The 24,387-nt window shown below is 41.2% G+C and overlaps 1 protein-coding gene across 1 annotated transcript in view; it reads left to right on the top strand.

The window, feature by feature from the left end:
* The window catches only part of Ccdc60 (coiled-coil domain containing 60), a 108,047-nt gene that overhangs the window by 49,204 nt on the left and 34,456 nt on the right, over positions 1-24,387 (top strand). Inside the window, exons 4-5 of the mRNA XM_003477930.2 lie at positions 2,694-2,789; positions 10,860-10,967. Of these exons, the coding sequence (XP_003477978.1) occupies positions 2,694-2,789; positions 10,860-10,967 (204 nt within the window). The remainder of the gene's footprint in view (positions 1-2,693; positions 2,790-10,859; positions 10,968-24,387) is intronic.

The raw sequence follows: 24,387 nt of genomic DNA on the forward strand, positions 1-24,387 counted from the left end.
GCGCCCTATAAAAGCAAATGGTATTATTTTTCACCATCCCCCTCCCAAGATATAAGACCAGGGAATATTTTTTATTAGATACAAGTCCTAAGTCTGGCACACTACACAGGCAAAAAAGAAAATTAGGCATGTCCCAGAAGATTCCCGCCTGCAAGCAGTCTTTCTACTGCACTCAATGACCTTATTTTTCAGCTGCAAATTCAGCTAAAAAGGTGAAAAAAACAGTGCGTAGAGTTTGTTTTATTTTTGTGGTTGAGAAGACATAAAAGCAGAGTTCAAGAAGTGGAAAAGCTCGGTTAATTTCTACATTATTCTAAACTACCGGGAGACAGAATTGAGCCAGTAAGGTGGGACAGCAATGTATTTTCTTGTGGATTTCCTTTTTTTTCAGCTCTAAGGCTGAAGAGAATCCCTGGAAAGGAAAACTGAGGGACCAAGATTTGGATTCTATATCTTAGTTGACTCCATGACCCTAGAATTGTTCTCTAGTGCTGTACCCAGGGAGATGATAAATTCCTCACCTGAGTGCCAACATCGTCTCCTCTGGTTTCTAACTCATTCCCCGCACTACACCCAGAATGTTCTTTTCAAAATATAAATTTCTCACAGCACAGGATGCTTGGGAGCTTCCATTCCTCCACAAGACAAAAATCCGAGCAGGGGTTATAAGGTCCTCAATGGTCTTGCTCTTGTCTGCCTCTCCGGCCCCTGCTGATAACCCCTTCTAACAAATTCTGCTCCATCCACACTCTCTTATGTTCCTACTCATGATAATACCTTCTACCACAGGGCCTTTGTGCTTGCTATTCCATTCAAACAGAAAGTCTTCCTGCTTCCTCATTTTGCCTAGTTAACTCCCATTCCACTTTCAAATGTTAGCTAGAATCTGTTTCCATTATTACTGCCATGAACAACCACTCCAAAACTTACTAACTGAAGACAACAAACACTTCTTTCTCTCACAAATCTGCAATTAGAGGGGAAGGATTAGTTCTGCTCCATATGGTAGCAAATGGAGCAGTTCAATGGATCCATTTCCAGGCAGTTCGTCGTGGTGGTGGCTGTTAGGTGTGAGCTCCGTTCCTCTCCCCATGGCCATCTTCATGAGCTCCTGGCTTCCTCTCAGCATGGCAGCTGGAAGTGAGGAGCCAGCCTCCCAGGACACAGGGAGAAGCTGCCCGTCCCTGGAACGTGGTATGTTGTCACTTCTCACGCATCCCATTAGGTGAGCCAGTCACAGAGTCCAGAAACAAGAGGAAGAGAATACAGACCCACCTCTAAATTGCAACACTATCAGAGAAGTTAAGGGTCATGTTTCAGAAACTCCTCACTTTGGGCTACCAAAGCACCATGTCTACTTCCTCTGCACGCTTACCCCAAGTGTGTGTGTCACACACTAGACTCTAAGCTTGGGGGCAGGGTTTGCATCGGTCTCATTCATTGCCAGATCTGCCACCCCGAGCACAGAGAAGATGTTTGGTAACTATCGGCACAAGAGACCAAAGCAGAGAATCCATCAACAAGTCCGTGATGAAGTTTCTCTGACTGGGGCTATGAAATAAAAAGGCCTTCAAGGAAACAGGCAGATAGCATGAATCAGGAAGGGAGCTGGGGAGAAAGCAACCAGGGGTGACTGACTCTGGGGTGCATGCTTTCTGCACAGTGGGGAGTGAGCCTCAGTCCTCCGATCCAGCTGAGTCTCCGCAGTGGGAACACAGCCCCAGGGTGACTAGAACTTACAAGATTTTAAGAGTCAAAGCTTTTCAATTTTTGCATGAAATCTATCAGTTTTAAAATATAGGCCACACACACATAGAAAGCTAATTAAAACATGTCTGTGGGCTCAGTCTTGTTGCTTACGTGTCTTATAATACAAACCTGCTCCCCAAAACTTATTTTCTATAACTGAAATGGTCTGTCACTTACGTATGGTGTTACATTTCTTCCCTTAGAATACACTTAAAATATTTATCTGTTTTTTTAAGAAAATATTTCCAGCCCTTTGTTTATATCCCAGTATACCACACAAATTACCTGTTTTTCTTATTTATTCCCTTTGCTCTTCCAGTAGGATAAGCTCAACAAGGGAGGGGGTTGTCACTGTGCTCTGTTTACAAACTGAATCCGAAACCCTCATCCCTAGAGTTGGATACATAGTAGGTGCCCAGCAATATCTTCCCAGCGAGAGAAGAAGGTACTTAAAGCCATGTTGTGGCTTAAATACAAAGTATGCCCCCAGAAGTCTGATGTATTGAGGACTTGCTCCCCAGTACAGAAGTGTTCACGGGTAGGGGTTTAGAGAGGTGACGGGGCTATGGAGGATCAATCTGCTGATGAGTTCGTGGCTGAACACTCTCTAGGAGATGGGCCCAGTGGTAGGAAGCAGGTCGCTGGGCGCGTGCCTTGGAGAGATGTCTTGTCCCCGCCGTCTCCCTCTCTGGGTCTTCCCCTCTCGCTCTGCTTCCTGGCTGCCATGGAGGTGAGCCACCTTCCTCCACCATGTGCCTGTAGCAGGATGTTTTTGCCTTGGATCCATTCACCACGGACTAAAACCACTCTGCAACCATGAGCCAAAGTAAATCTTCCTTCCTTAAGCGTGTATTCTAGGCATGTTGGTCCCGGCAATAGAAAGCTGACAAGTACAAGTGTTTCCTGTTGTTCACTTGGTCCCTATCTTTGTGCGTTTCCTTTAGCACCTATGATGAGGAGAAGCCGAAGAAGGTGGAGGCCGGCCCGTTCATTCCGATCTACAACTGCATCCTTCTGCCCTTGCTGCCCAAGGCTCACATGTAAGCAGCCTCACCTCCTGTCCTTGCTAGCTTATAAGTGGACATTGAGTTCAAATGACTCCACAAGCTAATGAGCTGGGAGCCGCTGAGCTATTCCTTTGTCCTCTTCAAAGGACTTGGAGCCTGAAGCCAACAAAACTGTGACGTATAAAAAAATAACAAAAAGTAGGCACGGTGTTTTAGACCTAGGTAGCAAATCCGCAGGGACTGGCTCATCCCTTTCCTTACCAAGCCAGACACTGATGTCAGATGCTTTTTAAGGCCTGATAAAATCTGTCTGCAGCCCTTGCCAAGCCTGTGCAAGGCTGTCTCAGCCAAAACTCAGGGGACATGATTTTCCCTCAAGAGTTGAGGAGCTATTTTCCCGAGAAGCTTCTATGGTCTGATGCCCCAGGACATGAGCTCCTCACTGCACGGTATACAGAGGCTAATCAGTTCTCTGAAGAGCGTTCTTGCTTTCTAAAACCTTGACATCTCGTTCCCTTGTGTCTCTTCCAAAGAATTACAACTCCAATTTTTTTTTTCTTTTCCACTAGTTGGCACTTTTCAACCGGAAGCTTCACAGCATAAGCTTTTGACTTTTGGGCAGGGTTCTCAACCTCAGCACCACTGGCATTTTGGAAGCAACAATTCCTGGTCATGAAGAGTTGGCCTGTGTGTTGCTGGGTGCTTAGCACCCCTGGTCTCTAGATACCAGAAGCTCCACTCCCCCAAACCATGACAATCTAAGGATCTCTAGACACACTGAAGGGCCTCTAGGTGCAAAACTACTCCCTTGAACCCCCCAATGAAAATCATCGCTTTAGGGCAATAAATTCCTTTAGGCCAGTAGTGCAATGGATTCCAGACTTTTCCATCTACTCATCTGTCAGGTTATTATTGGGCTTTCCAGGGTGTTCATAGTAATATGGTCACTGCTGACCCCCCCCCAAACATCATTGCATTCAGTGTTCTCAGCACCCCTGTTGTGCAGGTATTTTATTAACCCTTCTGCAGGTGAGGAAGTAGAAACTCAAAGAGGCCTACTTACCTGCCCCTGGGCACACAGCTCAGTGCTGCACTGAAATCGGGCTTTTTTTTTTGAAAGGTAAAGGACTTAGGTAGTCTTTCTTGAGAGATGCAAGAAGTTTGTCACAGCCATTCTTTAAGCTAACTTAAATCAAACAACAATCTTAATATGTAAAAATACTGATTTTTTTCTGTCTATTAACTATTGACATACATTTAACATCTATCTCTAATTGAATACTGTCATTTCTGGGCTCATTTCACTATATTCGTAACTACCTCTTTCCCTGAAAATAAGACCTCGGTGGCAAGTGATCAGTCTTGAAACCCAGAGATCAAAACTGTGAGCCCCAACCAGCCCATCTCCCCACCACGTTCACTCTTCTCTTGCTGGATGATTCCTCTGGAAGGAAGAGCCAAGACAGTGCCAGGTGGTTGGAGCCAGCATGTTCAATCCCCAGTTTTCAAAGGTGACCATTTCTCAGCCAGGTCTTTTTTTTTTATTGTTTATTGATACCATTTTGATACACATAATGATCACATGAGAAAAATTTTAGCCAAGTGTCCCTCAGACAAAGGACTAATATCTAGAATATATAAAGAACTGAAAAAAAAATCAGACCCTTCCCCCAAATTTAAAGATACAGTTGGGCTTTAAGCAGCTTGGTCTGGCTTTAGACACTAATTTTTTATCAGCGCACACCACACAGAAAGTGTTTCCCAAGCGCTTTCCTGCGATGAGCCTGTGAATTATCTGGAGAGCCAAGAACCCACACTGAAAGAGAAAAATCATGCCAGAGTGAAATCATAAGACAAGATGGCAGGCAAAGGAGATCATACGGGACACTGCCTCGTCCTTCCCTAACAGTCCAGGCTGTGGCGAGACCCACTGCTCAGCACTTTCCTCCAATCGATTTTTGGTACCAGGAATCCAACTCAGAACCTTGCACTTGCCAGGCAGGCACTTGTGCCACTGAGCTAAACCCCTGACCCCTATGATTGGTTTCTTGGTAGACCTGTTTATTCTGTGTCATTCCACCTGGCAGCCTAAGCTCGATGTTCTAACAGCTCCTTGTAAAACCAGGCCTTGTGTATCTCAGAAGGTTCCTAGCAGTATTCCCTGCCTCTCTCCTGCACAAGCTAAAACCAGGGAATTTTCATTTGCATCTAAATCCTCTGAGGATGGGATGGGGGTGCCTGAGAAATCCAAACACCTTCCCCATCCCATTTTATTCACTGTTTGTGAACACACTCAAACTTAAATCAGCTGTGAAGAGATTGGGGAAAAGCAAAGCCCAGAGAGGAGCAGAGCTTGCAAAAGTCTCACAATAGGAATCGTGATCTTATGAGTCCTAAGTCAGATGTTTATGAGGTTTATTAGGTAGGTGTATCCATCAGATTTTCTATCACTGGACACAATACCAAACTCCCACAACTTGAAGGGCAGAGTTAATGCGGCTCATGATTCAAGGAATTCAGTCCATTGTCTACTGCTTCCAAGGCAGAAACCTCATCGTGGAAGGACGTGGCAGAGGAAAACTTCTCACCTCACTGCAGCCAGGAAGCAGAGAGACAAGAAAGGAGCTGGAGACAAGAACACATCCTTCCTGGTCACAACCCCAGTGCTCCACCTCTTCTGGCCAGACCCCACCTCCCAGCAACACACTCAGTTATGAACTCATGAGCCGAACAGTGAATGCAATGTCCCCTGTGATCCAATCACCTTCCCCAAGCCCCACCTCCCACCACAGGAGACTTTGGGGGCACATTCTAGATCTAAACCATAACAGGAGGCTGTTCTTGGTATTGTCATTATTACAGTGGGTTGTTTTTACTTGTTATGTCCTTAAAGGGCCAGACAGTAAATATTTTAGGCTCTACAGACCAGAAGTTAAATACTTAACCTTGCTATTGTAGCTTAAAAGCCACAGTGACAGGTTGCATTGGCCATGTTCCAATAAAGCTGTCTTGATAAAAACAGATGTTGGAACCCACTGGTAATAGCCTGCCAATGCCTGCCCTAGGCTAGAGACCGTCCTTTTCTTCTTCTTAGCTGTACAAAGGCCTTGGCCTCGTTTGATGACTGGATGGGTAACCTATTGCTGTATTCCAAACCAGTTCAACTGGAAATGCTTAAAACAAACCCTTCATCATGACTCCCAAGACTTCTGGTTGGCTGGCTGGGTGTCTCTGCTGGTCAAGGCTGGCTTGGCAGCTCCAGGCTGAGTTTGCTTAGATGTGTGCACTGAGCTGATGCATGAGCTGGGAGTTGCTGGTCTAGGATGGCCTTGTTCACATGCCTTTGGACCTTCGGTTCAGAATACACAGAGAGGCCCCAGACACAAGGAGTAAGAAAAAACCCACCTGTTGATGGGAGAGCACAGTAAAGTCACCCTGCAAACTGTGTAAAGGTGAGAGGGATAGAGGATGAGCAGGACATTTTTTATGGTCTACCAAAAAACATCAAGACAGGCCCAATCTAGGTAGCTATGGAACTGTATCTGTCATCACGTCAAACATGAATTAGAGCCTTGTCAGCCCTTCAATCCCAATGTGACTGATCCCAAAACTGACTAATAATTCTGAATACAGCCAAGTGTAAAGGTTCATGCCTGCCATCTCAACACTCTGGGAGGCTGAGACAAGAGAATCTCAAGTCTAAACTTAGCCTGGGCAATTTAGCAAGACAGTATCTCAAAATAAAAAATGAAATAAAAAATTAAAGGTGGGGGGGTTATAGCTCAGTGCAAAGACCCTGGTTCAATCTCCAGTTTGGAAAATAATAACTATGATAATAATAATAATCCTGAATGGATTCTTTAAGATGGGGAGGAGATGCTACATGGGAAGGGGACACTGGTCCTTGTTTCTCCTCTCTAGGGGTGACATAGCTGTCCCCATGAGCGTTTTGTGAACAGTTGTGCAGGAAAAGCAATGCTTGCAGCCAGTGTCCAGATTTGCCCTTGGCCGTCAGCGTGGGACAGTTGGAATGGCTTTGTCCGCAGCGACTGTGTTCCTTCATACGAGAAAAGAATGCTGGTCTCTTCACGGGTGTTCTCGCCCACCACTGTGCTCTGATTGCTACAGCAGCTTCGATAACGAGGCTGCTCTGCCGAGCTGACCCCGGAGCGCCCACCGAGTTCTGAGCTCCAGTGCTGTGCGGCAGGCTGTGTGCATCTGTCTCTCATGTTTTCTCCTCATCTGCCCAGCATTTCATTTGGTAAAAATCCAAGATATCGTGCTATGACCTGGCACATGAACAATCCTTAGGAGAAAGGACTCGTTTCTATTAAGAATGTTTCTGGGAGGATTTTGTTTTGTTTTTGTTGTTTTTGTTGTTTTATTGTTTTGTTTTTTTCTTGCCTTCAGTCTGTTTCATCACAGATAAGATGAATCATCACCGGGTTTCAAATTCTTTATAAACTGAGAAAAAGATGCAGACCCATCCAATGAAACTTGATGAAAAAGAAAGTCTCTGCCTAATCACAAGAGGCAACGTTAACATTAAAGTCAGAGCACAAATCTGGGAGCCAAGTTGGAATGTGGACTCTGATTCCAACTTGACCAACTGCTGGCTTTTGTGCCTTGACAAGTTCATGACTTTGTGCCTCAGTTTACTTATCTGCAAAATGAAAATAATAATGGCAACTTTAGAGAGATTTTTTTAAAGGATGAACTTAGTCCAAGGATGTTGAGCATTTAAAAATGCCCAGGAAAGTCAGCACCGTATGGGAAGTATTTACTATTACTATTATAGTGGTTGTGCAATAAGCATGGTGACCCCCATGTTAACAGCCCAGGACGGTATTTACTATTACTCAGTGGTTGTGCAATAAGCATGGTGACCCCCAAGTTAACAGCCCAGGACAGTGTCAGATCCAAACCAGTTCATCCTGACCATCTTTTATCCAGCAACCAAAACTATGTTGAGCTCCATCTGTGCCCAGTATGCAGAACCAGAGGGTCAAGGTAGGGTAACACTGTGTAATTTGTAGGTTCATGGGCTGGAGGAACAGAGAAATAGGTAGTCATAGCAGGCCAGTGTGGGGACAGAGGGACACACTGCAGGACGGGGGTGCTATAGAAGATCCTCAAAGGGAGCCTACGGATATAGAGAAATCAAGGAGGGCTTCCTGTTAGAAGTGATACCTGAGCTGAAGCCTGGTCGCTGAAAGCCAGAGAAGGAGGAGGAGGGGAAAGACAGGCCAAGAACAGGGAACAGTGCTGCACCCTTCACCGCACCCTGACCCTAACCTGACGAGGCAGGCACTACCATTGCCACCACTCTGCAAAGAAGAGAAGTGAGACTCCAGGTAGTTAAGTGATTTGGCCAGGGCCATGTATACCTAATCAATGGCCAGGCTAAAACCCTAATGCAGAGGCTGTGGTGAGCTCAAGCACCTGAGAGGGATCATCCTGGGCTGCAGATGGGAAAAGTGGACGTTGGAGAGGGGTCCAAGAGTCCCGCACGTGACAGCAGGTACAACTAGCTGGGACTGCAATAAAAGAGTGCCAGAGCGGGTAAGTTAAAGGCCTGAGGGTTGCAAGTGCAAGATGGAGGTGCTGTCAGGGCCTCTCTCCTCACCTTCAGTGTTCTGCCCTTGTCCTCGCCTGGGCTTTCTCCTGCCTGCAGTCCCTGTGCGTCCAGATTCCCTCGTCATACAAGGACACCTGTCACTGAGTCGGGGCCACTCTAATACCTTATTTTAAATGAATCACCCCCTTTTTGTGTACTGAGGCCTTTGCACTGAACTACATCCCCAGCCTCTTGTTTTGTTTCATTTGAGACAAGGTCTTGCTAAGCTCCTAAACTGCCGGGGCTCCATCTTGCAATCCTCCTCTTTAAGCTTCTGTCTCCAAATATGGCCACACCTACGTGTACTGGGGCAAGGACTTTAATATAAGGATGTTAAGGGTTCACAATTAAGCCTGTGACAGATGGTTTGGGAAGTCAGAAGACACTGATCAAGGGAAGAAGAGAGTCGGGTTTGCACCTATTTGTGTCACCTACAGAAATGAACCAAATGGTCACAGCTCCATGTCACCCACAACCAAATAGACCCCATCTCAGCAATTGATTCCTTCTGCTTCTTCCCTGTCCTGCTGTAAACATCACAAAGCCCAGGCCTACATGGGCTCTGTGTGGTGAAACGAAAGAGGGGCCTCTCCCCTGATCCTTCAGTTTTCTGGGGTTGCAGGGAGAGCGTAGCAAAGTGCTCTCACCCAGTGCCTCATGCTTGGCACACGGAGCCTGCTGGCTACATACTGGATATGCCCATGTGCCCAGAGCCACCAAGACCTACAGGTCCCCAGATGACCTGAGGGAGAGGAAAGCAACAGTAGCAGGAAGAGCCAGAGCTTTAAATTAGAAGTGGGGGAACAGTAGATGCTTACTGAATAATTTGTAGAAAAAAGTTAGCTTGTTTTTCTCCAGATTTCCAGCGAGAGAGGGAGAAAGAGAGAGAGAGAGAGAGACAGACAGATTGACCCTTAGTCTTCCTAAGATCCCCACAGGCACAGCCACCCCAGGCCCAGGGTATAAGAAGGGTGACCACAGCTCCCTTTTATGCTGAGTAAAGTAGACGCCTTCTCTCGGGAGAAAAGCAGGCAAATCTGGGTCAGCTCCATCCTTTGGCCCAGCACACAGGCTTACAGGAAACAGGGAAGGACAATGCCTTTCTGCTCTTGTGAGCATCAGGCCTGGGAACCCAGGGGAGACCGGGTGAAGGTGGGTGCAGTTTCAACTAAGAGCAATCACACAGCTCAGTAATGGAGGCCCCTTATCCGTAAGTGTGAAAGGAGAAATCAGGAGGAGAATGAGCCAGCCAAGACTAGAACTTGTTTCTAGGAAAGACACAGGCAGCAGGTTAACCCTCTCCTGACCTTGCTCTTAGAGTGACCACCACATTGGCTTCATCGGCCCTTAGAGCTCAGTCCTTCAGGGGTTAATTAGACCTCGATTCAAATCCTTGCTAAGCCCAGCTGTGTGACCGCAGGTAACTCCTTCACCTCTCTGAGCCTCAGACCATACCTCTGTAAAGAGGAGGTGGGAATAGTACCCTTCATATAGGAGAGTCGAGAAGATTAAATGAGATACTCAAACAATGCCTCTGTCACTAGCAAGCTGTGTGACATTCAGCATATTAACTGATCTCTCAGGTATTCATTTCTCCTCCTATAAAATGTAGGTAATAATTCATAGCCCAGTAGATTTGTGGGAAATTAAATACTATAGAAAAAATACATTAGTCATTGCTTGGCCCACTGTAGATATTTAATACAGATGTCTAAGAAACAAAAAAAATACACATTACTTCTATTTTCCTTTGGTTCTCTGAGACAGGATCTTACTTTGTAGTTCAGACTGGCCTTGAACTCACTATGTAGCCCAGGCTAGCCTTGAACTCACAGCAATCCTCCTGCCTCTGCCTCTGCTTCTGCCTCTTGAGTGCCAGGATTATAGGCATATGCCATCACGCCTGGCCTTAGATACATTTTTATCAGTGCTTTAGTTATATTTGTAAGTAATACGTGTAATGTTTTCTTCAATATCCAGCTACATTTTAAAGCAAAATTCTTAAACATTTAAAACAATGGGTCCAATTATTAATCTGAAAAAATACAGTTAATACACTAGCCTGCCTGTGTTTCCAGATTTTCTTGCACCCTTAATTTATTTTCTGCTTATATATCAAGTAACCAAACTGACACCCAGAGGATATTCATTTTTTCCAATTTTCTCATTTGTCTGAGTAAGGATCTGCAGCCTGGGGAACCCTCCAACAATGTCCTCTCGCTACACACACAAACTCCCAGAGTCTGGCGTGGAATCATTTTGTTTCAAATCATGGCTCAGCCACCTGCTGGCCCAGAAACTGCGGCGTGGCTCCCCACAGTCCTCGGAGCCCAGAGCCCTTATTTGCAAAGTGGGACGATCCCTTTGAGAAAGGGTGAATTTCACTGTGTGTGCAAAATAAAAGTTTCTGACTAACAGCACAACTACCACCTTATTGCTGTTATTTTGAAGATTATTGTTCTAACAGGATCCCTCTGTGTTTGCAGCGAACCTCTCTTCCGCCAACTGTGCGCTCTCCACTGGCTTCTGGAAGCCCTGACCATTGACCACACCCACCACATCATGAAGCCTGTGATCACCTGCTTCAATACCAAGTATGGCTCTGCAGCCCCTCAACTGACCATTAATTAACAGCCTGGGTAGGGAGGAAGAGGCTCCCATCCAGTAGCCCTCTCCTCTTGCTATTTTTCTAGGTGGGTGCTTTATGAGTTTTGGGTGCTCTGCATGATTCAAACAGGGTTGAGCTGCAGCCAGCTCACACAGATGCATGACAGCCAATAAAATCTATGCCTCTCCCTCAAGCATCTCTCCCCAGATCTGCATCCAGTGACATCACACTGGTATCTTGAAGTCAATCAGCTGCAGGGGGAGCATTTACACCCCAGAAATGCAGGAGCTATGCCAGCACACCATGGATGCACGGCTCGAGTTCTCGTCCACCCCTTTCATGGCCTGTGTCTTCCCCACAGTGTTTGTTTTGTTTTGTTTTGTTTTGTTCTCGCCTCTTTTTTTTTCTGATTCCACTTTTTCTTTTTATTCTTCACTTTCTCTTTGTTATGGTTTTCTACTTTACCTCATAATTTTATTTTGTCTGGTTTTATTTTTTTACTTTAAAAAGAATAATACAGGGGCTGGGATTTAGCTCAGCAACATAAGCACCTGCCTTGCAAGCAGGCGGTCGTGAGTTCGATCCCCGGTACCAAAAAAAGTTAAAAAAAAAAAAAAAAAGAAGAATAAAAAACAAAACAAAGCAGATCAGAACAAAACAATGCAGAGAACACAGAATTTCAAAACAAGATAACAGGAAATCAACAGTGGCAACCATAATATCTCTTGTTTTCTTCGAAATAGCTGTCCATACCTTCACACGTATTGTGTTGGTTAGTTTTCTCTCAGTTCTGGGACAAAACACCTCACACCCAACTTGAAGGAAGGAAAGGGTTATTTAGCTCATCGTAGAGGTTTCAGTCCATAATCAGCTGGCTCCAAGGCAGGGTGGCAGGACACTGGATAACACTTCAAGGCAGTAGCCAGAGCAAAAAGGAAGAAAACAAACCTCTCCTTCAGTATATTGTACACAGGCTGCTCCCACCCCTCCAAGATAGGTGTAGCACTCACAAAATCTCCTTGCCCTCCTTTACACAGATGAGGATATTTACAAAGTAAGAACCCTGCTTCCTGCTGAGTCTCTCAGTTAAACTTCTCAACTGCTGAAGTTAACACGATGTATCAATCATAACACATACGGAAATCAAATAATAGAAAACAAATCAAAACAAACAATAAATGCATTATTAGACTTCAAAACAAGATGAAAGAAAATAGCAGTGACTACTATAATGTCTTGTTTTCTTCAAAGTAGCTGTTCATACCATCGCTCGTAATAAAATCAATTATTATAAATTCTTTAGAAGTTCTAGGCATGTATAAGGCTCTACATGTACACCTATCCTTTCTGTATTAGAGAAAAAAATAAAATACAAGCAACAAAAGTGAGACAAATAATGACAAACAAAACAATAACAATATAGGTTTTCAAAAGGAAATGTTAGGAACATAACTAAGGTTGCATAGTTATCTTCAAGAGAGTTACTCAGAGTACCAGATATAAACATGCAAAATTGATTTAATCCTATGAATGTTAAGAACTAATACTGTTTTGTTCCAAGAATTAATAGAGTTAGTAATACAATCATCTTAGCTACCTTCAGTGTATATATACAAATTTCTTTTTTCTTTTCCCTTCCTTTTCCTTTCTTTCTTTTCTTTTTTCCCTATGAGTTATTTTTCCCCTTTGAGCTATTTCTTACCCTTTCACAATATTTATTGAAGATTTTATATCATATTTACTCTTTAGTTTCTTACACTAGGCAGATAGTACAGTATTTACACATATGAGTTTGATTTTTCACTCACGAGTATGATCTCAAATCTCATCCATTTACCTATAAAAGCCTTCTTTATAGCTGAGTAGTACTCCATTGTATAAAAATATCACATCTTTTTATCCATTCCTTAGTTGATGGGTATTTGGGTTGTTTCCAAGATTTGGCTATTACAAATTATGCTGCTATAAATATGGATGCACATATATCACTGTGGTCTGATGTTTTCGGTTCTTCTGGGAATATTCCCAGAAGTGGAATAGTTGGGTCAAATGGGACTTCCAATCCCAGCCTTTTGAGGAACCTCCAGAATGATTTCCACAGTGGTGGCACCAGTCTACACTCTCATCAACAATGCAGAAGAGTTCCTTTTTCCCCACAGCCTCTCCAGCATTTGTTATTGATGGTTTTCTCAATCCTGGCCATTCTTTCTGGGGTAAAATGGAATCTCGGTGTTTTTTTAAATTTGCATTTCTCCAATGACCAGAGATGTTGAACAGTTTTTCATGTATTTATTTACCATTTGTATTTCTTCAACTGAGAAGTGTGGTTTCATCTCAGATGCCCATTTTTGGATTGAGTGTTTGAATTTGATGTTTTAAAATTTCTTTTTATGTTCTAGATAAAAGTCCTTTGTCTGAGAGACAGTTTCCTAAGATTTTTTCCCAGTTCATGGGTTTTCTTTTCATTCTATTAGAGATTTATTTTGACAAGCAAGAATATTTTAAGACGATGAGATCCCAGTTATTTTATTTTAGATATTTTTCTTCTTTTGTATTTTTTTTGATGCTGCTATGATGGGTATGGTTTTTTATTTCTCTCTCAGTGATTTTATTGTTTGTGTACAGGAAAGCTATTGATTTTTGAGTGCTGACTTTGTATCCAGCTACATTACTAAATTTAGTTATTACAGCTACAAGTCTTTCAATGGTGTTTTTGGGGTCTTCTATGTAGAGTATCATGTCATTTGCAAGTAATGATAATTTAACTTCTTTCTTTCCTATTCTTATTCCTTTTATTTCTCTCTTATCTAGTCGCTCTGGCTAATATTTCCAGCACTATATTGAATCGGAGTCGTGATAATGGTCATCTTTGCCTTGTTTCTGATTTTAGAGTGAAAATTGTCAATGTTTGACCATTTAATATGATGTTGACTGTTGGTTTGTCATAGATGGCCTTTATCAGATTGAGGTAAAAACCATCTATTCCAATTTTCTATCGGGTTCTTATCATGAATGAGTGTCAAAAGCTTTACCTGCATCTAAAAGCTTTATCAAAAGCTTTTTCTGCATCTATTGAAATGATCATGTGATTCTTATCTTTGGCTCTATTGACATGCTGTATTACATTTATTGATTTGCATATGTTGAACCATCCCTGCATTCCTGGGATGCATCCCACTTGTTCGTGATGTACGATGCTCTTGATGACTGGCTGCATTCTGTTTGCCAGTGTTTTATTGAAGATTTTTGCATCTATGTTCATTGGGAGATTGGCCTGTAGTTGTCTTTTTTGGTTGAGTCTTTCTCTGGTTTTGGTTATTAGGGTAATACTTGCTTCCAGGAATGAGTTAGGGAAAATTGCTTCAGTTTCATTTCATTGAATTTGAGAAGCAGTAGAATTAAGTCTTTCTTGAATTTCTTGTAGAATTCTGCAGTGAATCTATCAGGACCTGGGATTTTCTCTAGTACATTTTCAATTTCATTCATTGAAACTGGGTTATTCAGCAGTTTTACATCTTCTTGATCCAGCTTTAGTAATTTATATGTATTTAGGAGTCTGTCCATTTCTTCTGTGTTATCAAACCTAGAATAAAGGTTCTCAAAGTAGGTATTAATGTTCTTTTGTATTTCCACAGGGTCTGTAGTGATTTTACCCTTTTCATTCCTTATTGCATGAATTTGAGTTTTTTCTTTCCTTTTTTTAATAAGGTTGGCAAGAGGCCTGTCGGTTTTATTTATTCTTTCAAAGAGCAACTCTTTGATTCATTTATTCTTTGTATTGTTTTGTTAGCCTGTATTGCTTTGATTTCTGCTCTGATCTTTATAATTTCCTCCCTTCTTTGGGCTTGGGCTTGACTTGTTCTTCTTTTTCTAGATGTTTGAAGTGTAGCATAACTTTATTTGTATTTGTATTTGTATTGTTTATTTGTATTTCTTCTGTTTTCCTGATGTGGGAACTCAGTGCAATAAATTTTCCTCTGAGGACAGCTTTCACAGATTCCAGTATCTGTATCCCACAGATTCCAATAAGTTGCATTTGTATTTTCATTTGCTTGTAGGTATTGTTTAATTTCTTCTTTAATTTCTCCTGTGACCCACTGATTGCTCAAGGGTGTATTATTCAATTTCCATGTGTTTGTAGGGTTTTTGCAGTTTCTTTTATCATTAAGTTCTAGTTTCATGGTACTATGATCAGATAATGTGCATGGAATAACTTCAATTCTTTTGTATTTACTTAAGCATGTTCAATGGGCTAGTATATGGTCTATTTTACAGAATGTCCCATGTGAAGCTGAGAAGAATGTATATTCTGGTGGTGTTGGGTGAAACACGCTGTACATATCTACATATCTAAGTCCTTCTGTTCACAAGTTTGATTCATTTCTGTTATTTCTTTGCCAATTTTCTGTCTAGTTGGCCTGTCTCTTTGTGTCAATGAGGTGTTAAGATCTCCCATTATAAATGTGTTATTACTTATTTGATTTTTCATTTCTATTAATATTTGTTTTATATAGGTTGGTGCTCCCATATTTGGTGCATACATATTTAGGATCGTTACCTCTTACTTTTGAAGTTTTCCCCTAACTGGTGTGTAGTGACCTTCTTTATCTCTTCTGATCATTCTTGGTTTGCAAACAGAATAGCTACCCCCTGCTTTTTTTTTTTTTTTGAAATATTGTCTTCCATCCTTTGACTTTCAGTCTATTAATTTCCTTTTAGGTTTAATGGATTTTTTTATACAGCCTATGGTTGGATATTGTTTCTTGATCCATTCTACCAGACTGTTTCTTTTAATTGGTGAAGTTAGGCCATTCACATTAATGGTTATAACTGATATATATTGGCTCATTTTTTCACATTTTTGCTCTACTATCAGTTCTTTACCTTACCCTTCTGTTTAATTGTTTGCCTTGCTTAGTGATTTTTCTGTTGGTATCCTTGAAGTTGTAGTTATTTCTATGTCTATCTAGAATATCTTTCAGTATTCTTTGCAGGGTTGCTTTGGTGGTCATGAAGTTCTTCAGCTGTTCTTTGTAATAGAAGTATCTTATTTCTCTATCAATTTTGAAGGACAGTGTTTCAGGGTACAACAATCTGGGTTGAAAGTTATTTCCCTTTAAGATTTGAAATACTTCACTCCATGCTCTTTAGACTTCATTGTTGTGGTGAGAAATCTACGGTAATTCTGATGGGTTTTCCTCTATAGGTAATCTGTCTCTGTCTCCTAACAACTTTTAATATTCTGTTCGTATGCTGAATTTCTGGCATGTTGATTTTTATATGTCTAGCTGTAGATTTATTTTGGTTATGGCTAATTGGAGTTCTATATGCTTCACTTATCTGTATGGCAGCTTCCTTTCCCATGTTTGGGAAATTTTCAGCTATTACTTCTATAAATAGTCTTTTTATATTATTTGTGTTGTCACCTTCTTTTTTGTTTATACCCATTAATCTTTTATTGTTTTTCTTTGCATCATCTTGTGACTGTTGAATTGTTACTTCCTTATTCTTGATTATTCTTCATATCTTTACTTTCTTGTTCACTAGCTGCAATCTTGTCCTCAAGGTCTAAAAGCCTATCTTCACATTCATTCAGGTGATTTTGCCAAGTTTCAATGGAATGTTTTATTTCCTGGATAGCTCTTTGAATCTGTTCCTTGCATTCTATTTCTTTCTTACATTATTCACTCAAGGTTTTCATCTTTTTGCAATGCTCCCCAGTTTTTTTAAACTACATCTTCTTTAGATGTGTTCAGCATTTCTTTTATTAAATTTATCATTTCTTCTTTTACCTGGGAGGTTATTTCTGATTGGAGCTCCTTTACAGTTTCATGAAGTTGTTTCTTTATTTCAGTTGCTGTCATTTCAGAAGTTTTAGGTGTATGGCTTACACTTTCTTCTATGTCCATGTCGCCTAAGCTTGTTTGGGATGAGCTGGAGGTTTGAAATTGCATTTTGCTCTTCAATTTTGTCATTTTCCTATAGTCCCCTGGGGAAGCCAAATGTAAGGTCTCAATTCCTTCCCAGGGTGACGATGTCTGTCCATACTGCAGGGAGTATCCCCAGTTGAGTGGATGTCATTAGGAAGGCTTACCAGGTCTCTATTGGCTCTTGAATGCTACTCAAATGAGGAGAGTATGTTGGACAGACCTTCAGCACAACCCATGTGGCACTCCAAAGCTCCCTGGCTGCTTAAGGTTGATAGGCAGGACTCTACCAGGTTCTAAGTGGCACACCAAGGCTGAACAGCTAGATGGAGTATGTTGTACAGTCCTTCAGCTCATGCCACATGGCATACAAAAGCTCTCCAGATGCTTGGGGTCACTGGGTGGGGCCCTAAGAGGTTCCAAGTGAGGTACCAAGATTGCACAGCTAGATGGTGCTCACTAGCAGGCCTTCCACTCACACCACTAAGTGCAGGAAGTTCCCTTGCAACTCAGGGTCACTGAGCTGGGCTTATCCAGGACCCAAGCAACCTATGAAAGCCCTCTGGTTATTTGGGGACACAGAGTGAGGCCCTACCAGATTCTGAGTGAGGTGCCAAGGTTGTATAGCTAGGCAGAGTTCACTGTGCAGCTAGTTTTATTTTCAGACTGTATTGTTTGGTTTGGTTTGGTTTTGGCTATGTTGTGTTTTAATATAGATCAGAGAATATTTCTCCACTTGGACCCAAGACAGTACTTGGAATTTGAGATCCTGGAACAGCTGGGTTTGCTCAGACAGAAGCTCCAGAACACATTATCTATGCCAAGAAAAGTGTTAGGAACATTATCACTAGGAGGCCTCATGCAAAAGCATTTAGGTCACTATTCCTAGAACAGATTGCATACTCAATGTGAAACAGGGAATGGACATACATACAAAGACATTGCTTCTTTGGGAAGTCAAGTTGCCTGCAAGAGTGAGACCTCCCCAAAAAAAGGGACAGAACCTTGGCTTGAGGAATTGGATTTGTACCATGAGAATCACAGACGGAGTTAAATAAAATAGTTTCCCCACTCCTATCCCCATGCTAACTGTCCTCATCCAGAGGCCCTGGAATGTTGCTACTGGGGCCCTGGCAAAGCCCTGCCTTCCAGCTGAAGTTGATGTTATTCCTTGTCCAAAATCCTGAGTCTTAATTAATTTTTTCCTACAGAAGACATTTAACCACCCATCCCTGAAATCGCTCCCATACCCTCACTTCATTTCTCGCACCAGGGACCCAACCAACTAACTTCAAGTGCAATCATAAATGTAACTCATGCATCTACTGACAGATTAGTGACTTTAATTTATTTGGTGATTTTGGTTGGGATGAATTTAAAACCATCACACAGTGATTTACAACTTTTTCAAGCAATAGTAATCTGTTTTTAAAACAGAAATTCCAATCATGTAAAACAGATTTTTCTAATTGTAGGTTTTCTATGAACAAGTTTGAGAATCCTAAAAAACTTGGAATTTTTCCAGCTTGCTCCCAAAACACATGACACCACAGTTATTTCCAAAATATCTTTGTAGTTTCCAGAATTTGTTTGAAAACTACAGCCTTAAAACATTTCCCATGCATTATTTAGTTTTCTTTAAAGTGAAACTACTTGTAAGTCCAATTTACTCCTATGAAAATTTAGCAAAAAAATCACAAGTATATAAAGCATGGAAGTTTTTATTCCCTCTTTGAAATCCCCTTCTTAGAGAAAACCCCTTCTAAAGCTTTAAGGTATATCACTCCAAACCTTTCTAATGTCATCCCTTAATAAATAGGTACAAACACACTATATTTTTAACATGAATGGGATCACATTTTGCATATTGTCCTCTATATGATTTTCCTCCTTTAACAAGAACTCATAGGCATTTTTCAGTGATGGTACATGCAAAGCTCCCATACTCTTTTAATATTGAAAAGAACACACAGTAAGGTATTCTATTCTACAGATAAAACATAATTCAGATAATCATTTTTCTATTGACAGACATTGAAGCCATTCATAAAATGTTGACACTTCAAGTATTATTTCATGGAACGTCCTTATACATATCTTTTATGCCCCATTGCAACTATTTGCTTTAACTAAAGTCTGTGAAGTAGAAAACACAAGGTCAGAGTAACATCCCATTGATTGCTTAGATCCTGAACCCCTAAGCCAGTTGATCTCTGGTAGCACTTCTTCTTCCTAAGAAAGCCACCACCAGCACATTTTGTCTCCAAAATATGGCACTCATCTTCCCAGACCAAGGAAAAATATCGTATAGGATTTAGACTGAGGGGGGAAAAGGATTATATTTTTCCCTTTGGCTAGTTTTTCAAGATGTGCACAGAATGTGATCCCCAAAAAATTGTTTACTGCAATAAAAGCAACAACAACAAAAATGTATCAGTCACACTAAGAGTAGCAAATGTTCTACTATGAATCTATCAGGTATCACAGGATATCTGTCTCCAAGACCAGAACCAGAACCAAACCTGGCCAGATCTGAGAGAAAACTGTGGTTCCAGCAGATTCCCATAGGAAGTCAGAGTATTTGTTAGGCTTTGTTGTTTTTCAGTGGAATATTTCCTCCTGATGAGGGCTTTTAGTTGGGGGTCAGCACTGCCATAGTAAATGTTTAACAGTCAGTTCTCTGGGGTCTGGAGAGTCATGATTTGTAACAGTGCAAAAAATGCACAATGTAAATACACCTGCCTCCCCACCATGGCTAATTCCAAGTTTATCAACATGATGTTACTAAACTTAGAGTTCAGAAAAGGTATGTATCTGTCTCAAGAACAGAATCAAGAGGAAGCTAACCACTTCCTGTGCACCAGCTTGCCTATGGGCAGGGAGTCAAGAAGCATGCGCACCAACCCTCCCTGAAGCAACCAGCTGATTTGGAGAAACACAGGCACAGATGATAGCCACTAAAGTAAAAAGCAAAATGAAACTTAATGTTTGTATTGTTCGATTCACTTTGCAGGCATTAAGCCAAAAGTCTGAACATGTATTTACAGCATAACCATATGCAATGTAGCAACTATGGGAGATTTTCTTCTGAAGGTGGTAGCCATTATTAATTCCCTATTATCTTGTTTTAAAGTCCTATGTCATTTTGTTTTGTTTTGTTTGATTTTACTTTATCTGATGGCATGAGCAGCTATTTTGAAGGTAACAAGATGTATGATGGTTGTTGATTGTTTTTTTTACTTTATTTGTTAATATTAAGAAGAAAAGGTAAAACAAATTTTCACAACAAAATAATAAAAAAGTAACAATTGTTGATAAGTTACACATCATTATCTTTAGTCACAAAATATGGGCATAAAAATTTCTTCAATATTAGCACAAGATAGTTGTTGATTGTTGTTGATTTCCTATTATCTTGCTTCCCTATTATCCTGTATCTCTTTCATTGTTTTGATTGGTTTTATTCTGTTCTGTTTGATTTCATTATGTCAGATAATACAGACAGCAATTTTGAACTAACAAGAGGCATCATAGTAGCCATTGTTGACTTCCTATTACCTTGTTTTGAAGTCCTATAACACTTTCATGGTTTTGTTTTGATTGGCTTTATTCTGTTTTATTTTTGATAGGGTTTTTGGTATGATAAAAGAGAGAATATAAAGTAAAATAGCCTTTATTTTAAGGACGTGGAGAAGCACCACACAACCAGATGGCCGGGCTTTTTCTGATCGGGATGTGGGGTATAGGGATATATATATATATATATATATATATATATATATATATATATATAACTTCTGATTGGGGTTTGCACTTAGGGTGGGCATCGGTGATGCACAAGCAGCTGATTGGGACTTTTTTCACATCACTGGTAGAAGAAAACGAAGTTGTCATAGGGGAAGGGGGAAGTGACCTCAAGGTAAACATCCTTGGCCCCACCTCCCACTGTCATAATATCATATCTAGGGCAAAATCCTTTTGTTCCATCTTTTTATTGTTAGGAAAAGGGCAAAGTTTCTTACTACTTCCTGCTGAAAGGGGGCACCATATTGGGGTTTAGGAAGGTTGACAGGATGATTGTTGATGTCCATGTAGAAGCTGGTGCCAGGTGTTTTAGCCAGGATAACTTTATCATTGGTGAATGCCTCATGTTAGACTGGAAAACAAAGAGACAAGGTGCTATGAAGAGGCAGGCCACTATCATATTTAAGGACCCAGGGGAGGTAGAAGGAAAGGTGTCTTTGATTTAAATATGCCATTTCATCAGGACCACAGTGAGGTAGAATTCTGAAAAATAAGTGTGGCATTAGGAGAAGTGAAGTTATAAGAGGTGATTTTTTTTATCTGAAAGGATAACAGTTACAAGTATAGGTATGTAGGGCTTGTCTCTGGACCAGGAGTTGAGCTGAAAAGAATTAGAGAGGTGGGGAGGGCCATGGCTATGTCACTATAAGGGAGATAAGAGCCTACACTCGCAGGGACCTTACAGTTTGACTAAACAGATGAGGGTAGAGAGAACTAAGACAGTTGTTGTGTAGAACAACATGAAGACGATCTTATGCATGATGTGCATAAGCCTTTAGGAAAGATTGTTAAGAACCCTGCTGTAAAAAAGATAATTAACTAATAGAATATAAGGGATTAGGAGCCAAACCGGATAACAAAACATGACTTAGCCTGAGAGTTGTGGTTGTGAGAGCTTGGTGAGATGGAGATGAGTGGGCGATAGGATGGTTAGATTTAGGGCTGGGAGGGCACTGTTTGAGTGATGTGGAACCAGGATGGCAGTCCAGAAACTTTGAGTGCTGTTGAGGTTGCCAAGAAGACCAGGTAGGGACCGCTCCACGTTGGTTGTAGTTCTTTTGAGTGATCTGAGAATAAAGGCTGGACTGTTATATGACAGAATACTCTGAGGAAGACCAAATTTTAGGATGATTTCCTGTAACAGGACTTTAGTAACTACATTAGCAGTCTTCCTGGTTGTGGGAAAGGCTTTTATCTATCCTGAAAAAGTACAGGCAAAGATGAGAAGATATTTGAGAGATTTGTGGCAGGGCACATGTGTAAAATCTACCTACCAGTCCTGACCAGGGTTGTGTCTGTGAAATTGATGAATAGGAAAGGAAGGTGATGCTATGTGTCCCTGAGGGGAAGTTTTACTATAGAGATGACAGGTTTAAGTTGTTGAGACTTCAGAGTGTCTGGGTTAGTCTGCATAAACACAAAGGAATAAAAAAGGCATTTTAAGATCTATGACTATAAACTGAGTGGTAGAAGGAGAGATATGAGAGAGCATGGTATAAGGGTTTGGCACCACTGGGTGGATAGGGATAATGGCATTATTAATTTCCCCAAGGTCTTGCACTAGATGATAAGACCCATCAGGCTTGAGTACCAGGAGAATGGGAGTATTATAGGGTGAATGGTTAGGTTTAAGAAAACCATTTTCTAAAAGGTGCTTAATTATAGGTGTGAGTACCTGTAAATGTTTGGGAGCTATGGGATATTGGGGAACACAAGGAAAATTGAACGATCCCTGAGATAAATTAAAATAGGCATGGCATGGGTAGTGCAGGTGGGATTGGAGGTATCTCAAACTATGGGATTGACCAGAGAAGAAGGGAGTCTGGAACCTGCATGGACTAGGCCCTGTCTGCAAAGGCTGCATAGGTTGGCCATCAAATACCTGCTATAGAGACTGAGGACTTAATATAGCAGCCTGAAAACACAGGAAGAACACTATACATGGCCTCTATGTCCACAAGTACAAAGAATGTCTTATCTGAGATCTCCAATAGGACTTGGGGCTCTGAGAAGGATAAATTAATGGAGGGCTGTGGACCCCCAAGCCCTATCAGTCTTCAGCAGCAAGTCCGAGTAGATCAGTCAGCAAGAATCCGGTGATGATGAGATCTCCTATGAGGGCAAGGAGTTAGAGGATGGCTTACCTGCTCTCTGGTGGCTAGGACAGTCGCTCTTCTAATGACCCTTGAGATTGCAATAGGAGGAAGGCCCCAGAAGAATGCCAAGGGTGGGGCACTCTCTTGCCCAATATCCTTCTTTGCTGCACTTGAAGCATTGTATGGGAGGGACTCAGGCAGCTCCACCTGTGTTGGTTTACCTGTCTCAGAGCTCCAAGTGCCACTGCTAAAAAATCAAATTGTTATTTTTCCTTTTGATTTTTATCTCTGTTGTTGAAAACATGAAAAGCCATATTAAGAAGGTCTCTCTGTGGGGTTTGAGGGCCAAGTTTAGCCTTTTGTCTTGGGATCTGGCCCACAGTGGAAAGTATCTGTCTCCTCCACAGTCACGAGACATCTGATTTTTATCTTGGGTAGGTGTACAGCTTTAAGTCTAAAGGAGACAAAGACAAAGAATCAATTAAATATGCAGGAGTCAAATAATACAATCAACAGGGTATTTATGATTATAACTTTAGCGATGGCTTCCCATAAGGAGGATAAGGATAAGGTCTAAGGAATTTTAGAAACTGACACGTCATTCACTCGTCATTCACATGTTTAGGTTTTACAACTGAATAAGTATGTCTTATGCTGTTAGAATGTGTAATGCCATCTGATTTTTGGAGGATGGCCTGTTTTATTAATTTTACCTTTTTATTTAGGAGAGAGATCAGCTGCAGTGTCATTTAACACTATTTGAGTGTATTAATTATAGCCCCAATATGCATCATATAATCTTTTTTGGAAAATATCTGATGGATCCCAACAAAAAGAATTTATAATTATCTCTTAATTTTAGTTGTTGAATATCCAGAAGATTGATAACAGTACAGTGCAGTAGAGGCAGTATAACCTTAAATGGAACCATTATTTTGTATTAACCATGGGTGTTTTAACATTTGAGCCCTGAAGACATTGTGACATTGTTTGGACTGCTCACTATTTAAGCATCTCTATGTATAACATAAACATTACATAAATTTTATATAAAAATTATAAATTATAAATTGTTAAAATTGACTGGTGACCTCATGTTGGTCTGACCTGAATCTCCTGGCTGGAGCACAAGAAAAAGGCAGACATCTGGATCTGAAAGAAAATACTTGTCATCATAAACAATCCCAATTTTATACCATCAGATCAGCAACAGTGAATTGTCTTAGTCTTGTGAACTTTAGTTGAGGTAGCTCCCATGCGCTATGGAGATTATTGGGGCCTCCAATTAATGAACAAGAGCTGGTTAAAGTTACCAGATGGCCACTCTCTTGTTTAGCAATTGGAGTCCTGTCCAGTGTCTCCTCACCCCAAGGGACTTTGTTTAACCAATTTTAGCATCATTTTGACCAGCTGGCAACCTAGGTAGAAGCATGTTTTTTAATCTATAACCCAAATAAACCTTGATTAAATGATCTGAAAATGTAAAAGAGGAAAAATTGTTGAGCTCAAATAAAAAGAAACAGCTGTTTACAGAGCAGGCAAAGGGACAAACAGACAACAGATATATAAACTGACAATC

Source organism: Cavia porcellus, unplaced genomic scaffold (assembly GCF_034190915.1).
Source record: "Cavia porcellus strain 051 isolate PalLab524CR breed Dunkin Hartley unplaced genomic scaffold, mCavPor4.1 scaffold_16, whole genome shotgun sequence".
In the NCBI taxonomy this organism is placed as follows: domain Eukaryota; kingdom Metazoa; phylum Chordata; class Mammalia; order Rodentia; family Caviidae; genus Cavia; species Cavia porcellus.